The 9691-nt window shown below is 35.4% G+C and overlaps 1 protein-coding gene across 1 annotated transcript in view; it reads left to right on the top strand.

Annotated features, from left to right (window-relative positions):
* Positions 1-7336, top strand: part of LOC125672173 (synaptotagmin-17-like) — a 13054-nt gene extending 5718 nt beyond the window's left edge. The window contains 5 exon segments of the mRNA XM_048908291.2: positions 2749-2805; positions 2808-2857; positions 3475-4329; positions 5517-5637; positions 6232-7336. Of these exon segments, the coding sequence (XP_048764248.1) occupies positions 2749-2805; positions 2808-2857; positions 3475-4329; positions 5517-5637; positions 6232-6584 (1436 nt within the window). The 3' untranslated portion in view covers positions 6585-7336.
* The last annotated feature ends 2355 nt before the right edge of the window (positions 7337-9691 follow it).

Genomic DNA, 9691 nt, shown 5'->3' with positions numbered 1-9691 from the left:
CAATTCTTACTAAAAATCCAAAGCTTTAGGGGACGTGCCAGAAAAATATAATTATTGAAGGTTTCGCTATTTTTCGACTTGAGTACAGTTAGACCTCAATAAACGATCATGTCGTGTTACTTTTGGAGTATATTGATTTGCGTCATGCTTTTAGTGCGGTTTGTTTTACATACAACACAGGCGTTAAGGGCATGATTTCAAATTATTGAATTACATGTTGGACGGACCGCAACTAGGAACATTAAAGGAACAGACAAAATGTACCATGTCATTAACTTTACATGTATATACAATTATTATACAGGATGTCACAAAAAAGATGCAACCATTTCTTCTGCATGTGAAATGTATTTCAAAAGCCCGCAATGGACAGATTTTGTATCAATGAATAGAATACAACTACACGCTTCTTTTAATAATAAAATTTAGAAATATTTGATTATGACGTCATATATCACATATATGAAAAACTGTAAATTTTGAATTTTCAATGCATAATTTTACAACAGCACAGTTGTTGAAGTTGTAATACCGACAGATCAAACATCTCTCGTCTCTCCTTTATTCATATACAGTTGTAATTAGAACAACGAAAAATATCTATTCAAAGGGCAAGGAGTAAAGAAAGAGGATGTTGACCCAAATCGTTCAAAGGTGTGAGACATGTAAAGGGGAAAAACCCAATTTTTCTTTCTAAGTTAAGCATAGATATTAAGACATGGTGAGGGGATGTCGGGGGGGGGGGGGGGGGGGGGGAGTTTATAATACTAGCCACAAATGAGCAAACCTTTTAAATGTTTTTCAGATGTCGTTAAATGACTTAAATTAATACATTACCAGATTTGCCGAACATCTGCTAGCATGTTATTTTTCAGCAAGACCTTTTCTCTTTGGTAAAGGAAAGAACTTTACGGTTTATGGACAGTGTGTAACACTCTTTGTAGTAAGTATAATTTAAAACCTTCTGAGTAAATGAGAACTCCCATTACATATCCCTGATTATTCCACCCTTATACGAGTACCCCAGTCCTGAAACACTTCTCAAAAAGATTGTACTCGTGTAGCAGGCTTTTACCTTGAACTGATAACAAAACCGGAAATGTTTTACAGTTTACAAAGCTATCTTCAGCGTACTTGTAACAATATACACCCCCCCCCCCCTAATTATCATGGTCAATTTAGCGAGCAGCTATAAATTAGCATGGTATATGCGTGAGTAATTCATGAAATCATACTCTTTCAGACGACATGTCGATTTTCAAAATTTTGTGACAATATAAGGAGATGAAACATCCTATTAACGTTAGACAGAGTGAGCAGGTAATCTATTTGCCTGTCTATCTATCGAAGTTGATTTCTAACTAGATGAATATAAAGGTTTTGTAGATCGTCACACACGTTTTTTGTTGAAGGGAGGATGACTGCAATTGATCTGTTTGAAACAGTATCATAATGATTATAGTTAAGCCACATGTACTATTTCTAAAACATTGTATTGAGATGTGATAGCTGTATCTATTTGTATTAAATACCAGTTCATTTAACTACATGTATATGGAATAAAAAGACTGACATAGAAAACGCATAATTGTGGTGGTTAGCTTAAGAATTCCAAAAATTCCATTTGTGCAGATATTTCTTCAGTTTTAAAACAAACGGGTCATAGGGCAACATCCCCCCCCCCCCCAAGAATAACATTAAAATGGAGATACCGCAAACCCCGGAACTCGAATTGCAGAAAGGACCAAAAGTTCAGTGCTGCGGATACCTTGGCATTGTAAAATATTTTATTCAGACTTTTGCCTCCTATGAAACGATATCAAAATTTAAACAAATGTTGAAAAAAAAACTTTGGGAAATAGTTGTAATTGGCAAGAACAGATATAAAAAATATCAGAGGAAATTTTGTCTATATTATGAATCTGTTTAAATTTGCTAGGGTTTAAATTGTTGTATATTCTTTGCAGATATGTTATTACTGTAATAAAACACTGCTGAATACAATTTTTATCATCTCTACCATTATATCATGATATTGATGACATTGACACAAAAACAAGATCTGATGTACGAATGTCATCTTTACATAAATAGTGTGTGTATTTGATAAGTTTATGTACACAAGCAATGTAAGGAGAAACCATCGGTAAAGTCGAGTAACACCTATAAAATGGTAGGAATGAATCAATGTGGAAATATTTGACGTCACCAAATAGCCTCTTTTGAATAACGTCCTACTGGCCTTGTATATCAATCTGTATTAGTACTCGTATTCCTCCATCAGTCCAACAGGCAAACATTTTAAAAGACTTCTTTATGACCTTTTCCGCATAGAACTTAAGAATTTTCTGTAAATCAATTACAGAGCCGGAAGGCCCTAGAAAAATCCACTTTGATTCGACAAGAAGCCGGGTAAATAATGTAAAAAGTTCACCACAGAACGGAGCAAGCGCCAATAAAAATAAAAACCGATTTATTGGTCACATGGACACCATTTGCTTCAAGGAGACTAAGCAGTCGGGGGTTAGAAGTAATTTTGCAAGCTTTCATTCTTGCATCCAAAGTACTTAGAATATACCAAAAAGACTTGTTCTCACGTTAGGGTATGTCGTGGCTACCATAATGTGAACGGTGTTGGAAGTGCCTACACAGACTTAAAAGTGCAAAGTGAAATGATAAGATAGATTGTCAGGCAAAGGTCGATTTGATATATATGTATATATTAAACCTGGACATTGTTGGTTTCAGATGGCTTTGCTATCGATCGTCAAAGGAGATTGACAATAGCGACAAGCCGCATATCGATTGAGCCGGTGTACTGTCATCGTCAGCAAAGATGGCGTCCATAATCAGCACGGTAAGTTCATGCTGCTCTCTGATGATTTTATTGCGGTTGTGTAATTCCGAGGTTGATTGGTATTTTATTCCATTTTATTATATTCATCGTCCCTATACTGAAAGAATGCAGCTAATGATAAGTGTTATATTATTTTTTGATATAGATGGGAACACACCCTGAAACAAAATAATTAATGCATGTTGTATTAATATTTAGTAAGTGTGATTGTAATTGGCGACCGTTAAGAAATTTTTGATATCGTTTCACGACACAGATTTGTGAAATCCATTGCTTGGCACCATCAGTCTTGCAACTCGTGCAGGATTCGTTAATTCCATCTATTGATTATTATATCACTTTGCTCTCGTTTGTTAAATTAACAGAACAACGCACTATAAAATGCCATGGGCTATGACCTTTATTTTGAATCAGCAAGTAGATTAAGCGAGAAAGGAACAAGTGTCAATATGCGAACTCTAGTTCGTAAATATTCTGAAAATTAAACTAATTTCCCATGTCTAATTAAACATAAACAGTAACAGTGATATTTCAAATCTTTTCTGGGGTTATGATGTTGAAAAATGGTTATACATTTTGTATTTCGAGAATAAATTTCGATGTTTTTTCTTTTAAAGACCCACCGATGTGTGAAGAAAATTTATGAAATCCTCTGTTGTGACAACAAGTGTTGCGATTGCTGTTTCGGTAGTGAGAAAAAATTAACCAAGTCAGATATCAAGCATTCCTTCAGGGAATCGTCTGCAAGACTGGATTCAACCAGTTCTGCTACCGACAGCATGCGTAGCTTCCGAGAAAGGATGGAATCGGACAATTCGTCGTCACGCACAGATTCAGTTTCTTCAACATCTCAACTGAGTGGTGAGTACCGAAGAGGCACGACAACACCCGTCATAGATATGAAACCTATCGAGTTCTGGGCAGCCAACCGAGAAAGTGTGCAGCCTAAACAACATCGCCGACGCCTCCCGAGTGAAACTGAGATCAGCGTAGAAAATTTTCAACCAGATTTGTACGAAGAAGAGAAGACAGAACCGTGTTTAACTGACGAAGAGAAATTAGCCAAATTTCAATTAGGTCAGATTCATATCGGTTTAAACTATGAGGTATCTACCAAAGTTTTGGTGGTCAAGTTTATTGAGGCCAAAGATCTACCAAGACCTTACTCTTTGGATGAAAATAGACAAGACATGGCTCATTCAAACCCGTATTGTAAAGTTTGCCTGCTTCCAGACCAGAAAAATTCACAACAAACATCAGTTCAGCGCAAAACACAGGAACCCACGTGGAATGAATACTTCATGTTTGAAATTCCCTACAGTGAAGTTCAGATGCGAACACTAGAAATTTTAGTGAAAGACTTCGATAAATATTCCCGCCATTGTATCATAGGACAGGTCTATTTACCACTTACAAACTTGCAACTCCTGAAAGGCGTTCACATGTGGAAATCTCTCAGTCCCAGTACGAAGGTAACTCATTTTCCAAACCCCTAACATTGCAGCATCTTAGCCACGGTCGAAAGCCCCTTCCTCCCCTCACCAACCTCCGACCCAGATCTCCGAAAATCTCATAATTTTATTAATATTCATTAAAATATGACGTCACCTTTCAGCCAACTAAATGGGTTGTTTATAATTAGAGTACTATTGTTATACCGGTATATAGGAATAGTTTGACAGGCTGTCATTGAGGCATATGATTTGTACATATGCTATTTAGGTATAAATGATAAAATATTTTCGATACCGTTCTAAAAAAATTACTTTGATGCAACAACTACGATTGGATATTCAAAGGTCGCTGTAAGCTCATATTCCGACTATGTCTTATTTACAATGGTCAAAATGTATTACTGAGCCGCGAGGAATATCAACCATTAGTAAAAGACGAGAAAATCGAACACTTTCCTCGTGATTTTCGACGATGTAAACCATGACAATCCGTAGTTAGTGATCTTTTGTACACTAAAAGTAAACTCAAAACGATAGCGAGAGGTTAGCAGTCAGGAGAGATGAGGTGTTGTTCGGTAGAGCTGTTGCTTACGACACTGGCTAAGATAACTCTGAAAGAAGAACTACATGTACTAACTTAAGCATAAAACATATGAAAGGCTATTTACTGAGTGTCTAAAATTCATCGCTACAATGTACGATGTGAATGAAATTAGAAACAATAATTAAACTCTATTTCACGTGAATAAGAAAAAAAAAAAATAGAACAGATAATAAAATTATAATTGTTGACAATCAGCCATTATGCATTACGCACGAACGCTACATACATGTATTTAGTATTTCAACCATATGATGAAAAGAAGACCATTGTTTGTAATTATGATATAGGAATTATGATTCTAATTACATGTGTAGAACATGTTGAAATAGGTGCGAGGATTAGCGTGTCATATCTACATTTTTACCTGATAATATGAGAAAGCACATTATTGTGTATATATATATATATATATATATATATATATATACATATATATACATATATATATACATATATATATATATATATATATATATATATATATATGAATTCATATAGATAGAGTTGAACAACCTGACATAAGAACAGCTGGGGAAATTCAAATTTCCTGATTATTGATTATTATAGAGAAAATTGTGAACAGCATGTGCTTTATTTATAGGAGAGACACGATTTAGGGGAAATACTGCTGTCTTTGAACTATCTACCAACGGCTGGGAGATTAAACATTGACGTCATCAAGGCAAAACAGCTTCTACAGACGGATATGATTGGTGGTTCTGGTGAGTGAACGTGCGATTGGAAGCATTAAATTGATTGTTTGTTGTTTAATGCCCCCTCGAGAATGTTCAATTAAAATGAGACGTCACCAGCTATTTGTGATATAAATTTATACCTATGTCCGGCGCTCAGGTCCGTAATGGTGGGGTCTCTTTATCGTGTCCACGCCTGACGTCACACTTGACCTTGGTTTTCAAGGTCTCATCCAAAAGGCCCACAACTCTCACTACTAACTGGCGACCGTTTAACGAAGGAACAACCACTACCCATTTTTTGTGGCCGAGGTATGAGTGGGGATCAAACCCACGACCTCGTTATCTCAAAGCGAATGCTGTAACCTCTGAATTGTAGACAAATCTATTAATTTCTGTGTAATTTACCGATTTGTAATTTCATTTGTATACGTCGCTTGTATTTGATAATGGTTTTCTTGTATTTGATATATCTCGACCCCCCTCCCCCATGTCATATATCATGACCCCCCCCCCCTCCCTCATATTTGTACAAGCTCGTCAAATTCTTAATTTGTATTACAAATGTATGTTTATTGCTTAAGAAAGTTTTTCACAAATATTTTATTTTTTGTCTTTGAACAGATCCCTTTGTAAAAATAACAATGGTACATTTTGAGAAACCCATCAAAAATAAGAAAACTTCCGGCAAGAAAAACACCATAGATCCAGTGTTTAATGAGTCCCTCAATTTTAACATAACACCACAACAACTGGAAAACACAAGCATTGTTGCTACAGTTTGGGACTATAACTCAAAAAGCAAAGACGATTTTGTTGGTCGCATAGTTCTTGGAAAGTACGGAACAGGACCACACGAGTACACCCACTGGACCCGGATGTTGAATTCCCAGCGTTCTGCGGTTGCGCAGTGGCACTCGCTGAGATCCCGCCAGGAGTGTGACCAAGTGTCGCCAGCTTCTATCGCCGTTCCATGAATAACATGTCAGGCGCAGAAAGGTTTAAATATCAAACGTCTGTTGCTGACAGGAAGTTTCCATACATGCCAAAACAAGAGTCGATATTTGTAAGAAATGACATTTATTTCTTGAATTATTAATATTCGAAGTGACAATTGTCATACTTTTCAGACATTTTGAATGGTCTGACGTCATTATTGTACGGTGTTGACACTTGAAACATATTCTTACATTGGAAAGTGCTAGAATCAGAAAAGAAATGGTATTCTCATGATTTTCATATCAAGAGCGAATGCGAATTTCAGTATCGTTCTCATGCCTTTGGAAGATTTGGCCTCTACGTGAAGGTTATTTTGGAAACTACAGAGCATATGTGCTGACTTATACAATTCAAATCAAGTGTTAGATATTTTGTTGCATCTTTCCAACAAAAGCACATTCACTATTATTATTTTGTTTTTGCACACAGTGTATAAATTCATGTGTTCTTTGGAATGGAAAATACTTTCCTATAAGATGGTGAATATCATGTTCATCATAAAAGAAATATAAGAAAAATGTTTACTTGTTTCTACGGTTTAACGTCGTCGTTAAATACGATATCGCACAAAAGATTATGAATTATTGTAAAAAAAAATTTACAAAACAAATTAAAAAAAAATACAAATATATTTTTGTAGGTTACAAATTTAACGTTATCGTAAAGTGTGAGTACATAGTTCTTTTGTAAAATGAAATATTAGACAATAAATTGTTGCTTTTGAAATATTTTTACTGTTTTGTTATTACTATATATATGTCATTATTGACATATATTCACTGAATCTTTTCTCATATATTTCTATTGAAATTGACATTGCTTTCATCTAGGACAGTGAATGCATGTTTGTTGCAAACTAGTTCGATCCGAGTTTTAGCACCACCTTTCAGGGTAATCATTACCAAATGTGGAGCATCACCAAGGTCAAAGGGTGCATTGGCTGTTCCGGTTAGCGTAACGAATGGGTCCGCCATATGATATGATATTTTAGTACTTAAATCTAGTTTATTTTTTAAAACAATACATAAAAATATGAATAATAAGATGTCTTTCTTTGTTGTTTCATCGGGTGATGAAGGTAGCAATCATTGCAGAAAACTTTTTCTGCAATGCTAGCAACCTTCATCACCCGATGAAACAACAAAAAATGCATTTCATTGTTTAATTAAATCCCAGGATATTCACGGAGACCAAAACCTGAGGGGAATCTTCCATTGATGAATAATACATGTAAGTCGGCAATTTTCAGCAGAATCCTACTGGGTGGAATACTACAAATACAGTCAGACCTGTTTCATCCAACACCCGTTTACACTGTGAATTTCGATCCCATATATATTTCCACGTTCTTTACACTATGAAATTCAACATCATGTTTAATCTGCACATACACCTCAAAAAAGGGTGTTGCACCGAAGCGGGAATTTCCACTAATCGGAGCTCCGTGCCAGCACTCGTGACGTAGAACTGACCCTTCATTCATATTTATACTCATCGCGTATTTGCCATTTAAATCCCCAGTACTAGGGACAAGCCTAATACATTTTATGTGTCAATACATTATACATGTAGTTTAAAGATTGAAATCGTGAAAATTAAATTCTTTTTTTTCTTCTGAATGTCAGATACAATGTAGGCGGTTACATGTTACGAGTGTATCAAATATTTAATATTCTATATTACTACAGTCCAAAAGTTCTTATACTCGTATGCATTATTTTCTACAACCAACTGTACATGAACCTGGCCACAAAACAAAATATGGGAAGTTTAATACGCATTAATAAAGTTCAGCATTATTCGACGTAAAAATTGATTCAACAAAGCATTTTGCAACTGGAATACTGTACATATAAACTCAAACTGTTTAACGGTTATTTACCTTGTTTGGCCTTAAAGTTTTTCTTCCAAAGCTTTGCAAAGTTCACAACGGTTTTTCGTAAAAGGCACCATGCCATTGTCAGCAATTTTATTCAGAAAAAAACATACAAGTTCTCGTTAGCAGCCTTGACTATTAAAACACAGGTATTGCATGCTGTATTCGGCGTGTTTGTTGAGAGTCCTATTCACAAACTAAACAGTGTCCAGGTTGAAAGCTTATTTCAAACTCGGCGCATGGTAATAAACAGATATTTGACATGAAACATTTATAAAAACTAGAAGCGTGTTTCCATTAAGAAACAAAAAAATCTAGATGGAAAACGTAATATAAACCAAAACAAAAAATGTGTTCGTGAGGGAGTCGAACCCGGTCGTTTTAGAAATTGAAACATTTTTACATATAAGAGTCGACGACCTTATCCAGTGAATCACGCAGTAGACCATACATTACTAAGGAAAATTAACGTGTATATATATATATATATATATATATATATATATATATATATATATATATATTTATATCAGTACTGCGAGTATCTTTATACGTCAAAATCAAAGTGATTCTAAAAAATACAGAGTTATCTGACTTTGGTGGCAGGGGACAGTTTCTTTGGTTCTGAAACATGTGGATAGGGGGTATACATCAAAGTCAAATTATGACAGACTAATGAAAAATCATATTTCCCTTTTATGTCAATACTTGTATTTCATATTAGTGTAGTTAATAAATTATGACCCTAAATTACATGTAATCTATAAAACCTGGTGCTGGTGCACAAAACATGCTCTGAGCAGGTTCCTCTTTTTTGCTTTGATTTTCTCTCATTTGGGCTAATCCGCATCACCCCCACAGTACCAAACATGGGAATTTAGACACTGTGCACAATCAAGAACCCTATCTGCCCTTCTCAAAAATCTACCTTTCATATGGGGCCATCCACCTTCCCTCACAGCTACAGACCTTTTGATGGACCCTGCATGTTTTCACCGGGATTTCTTCAGCAACTGACCACGTGTCTTAGTTTCGTATTTGCACCCATCTATATGCTAGGAATCATGGTGACACCTACATGTTGTATATCAACATTTTTGTTAAGCACTCAGCTACATTTGACATGCATCCTAAAATTATTGTATACAATGTTACACATGTAATATCACTTCAAATATGGGGTATTTCCATTTTTTGAAAAAGTTGACA

The sequence above is a fragment of the Ostrea edulis genome, chromosome 4, assembly GCF_947568905.1.
Source record: "Ostrea edulis chromosome 4, xbOstEdul1.1, whole genome shotgun sequence".
In the NCBI taxonomy this organism is placed as follows: domain Eukaryota; kingdom Metazoa; phylum Mollusca; class Bivalvia; order Ostreida; family Ostreidae; genus Ostrea; species Ostrea edulis.
Note: the sequence above shows the minus strand (reverse complement) of the source record. Positions and strands in the feature narration are given on the sequence as shown.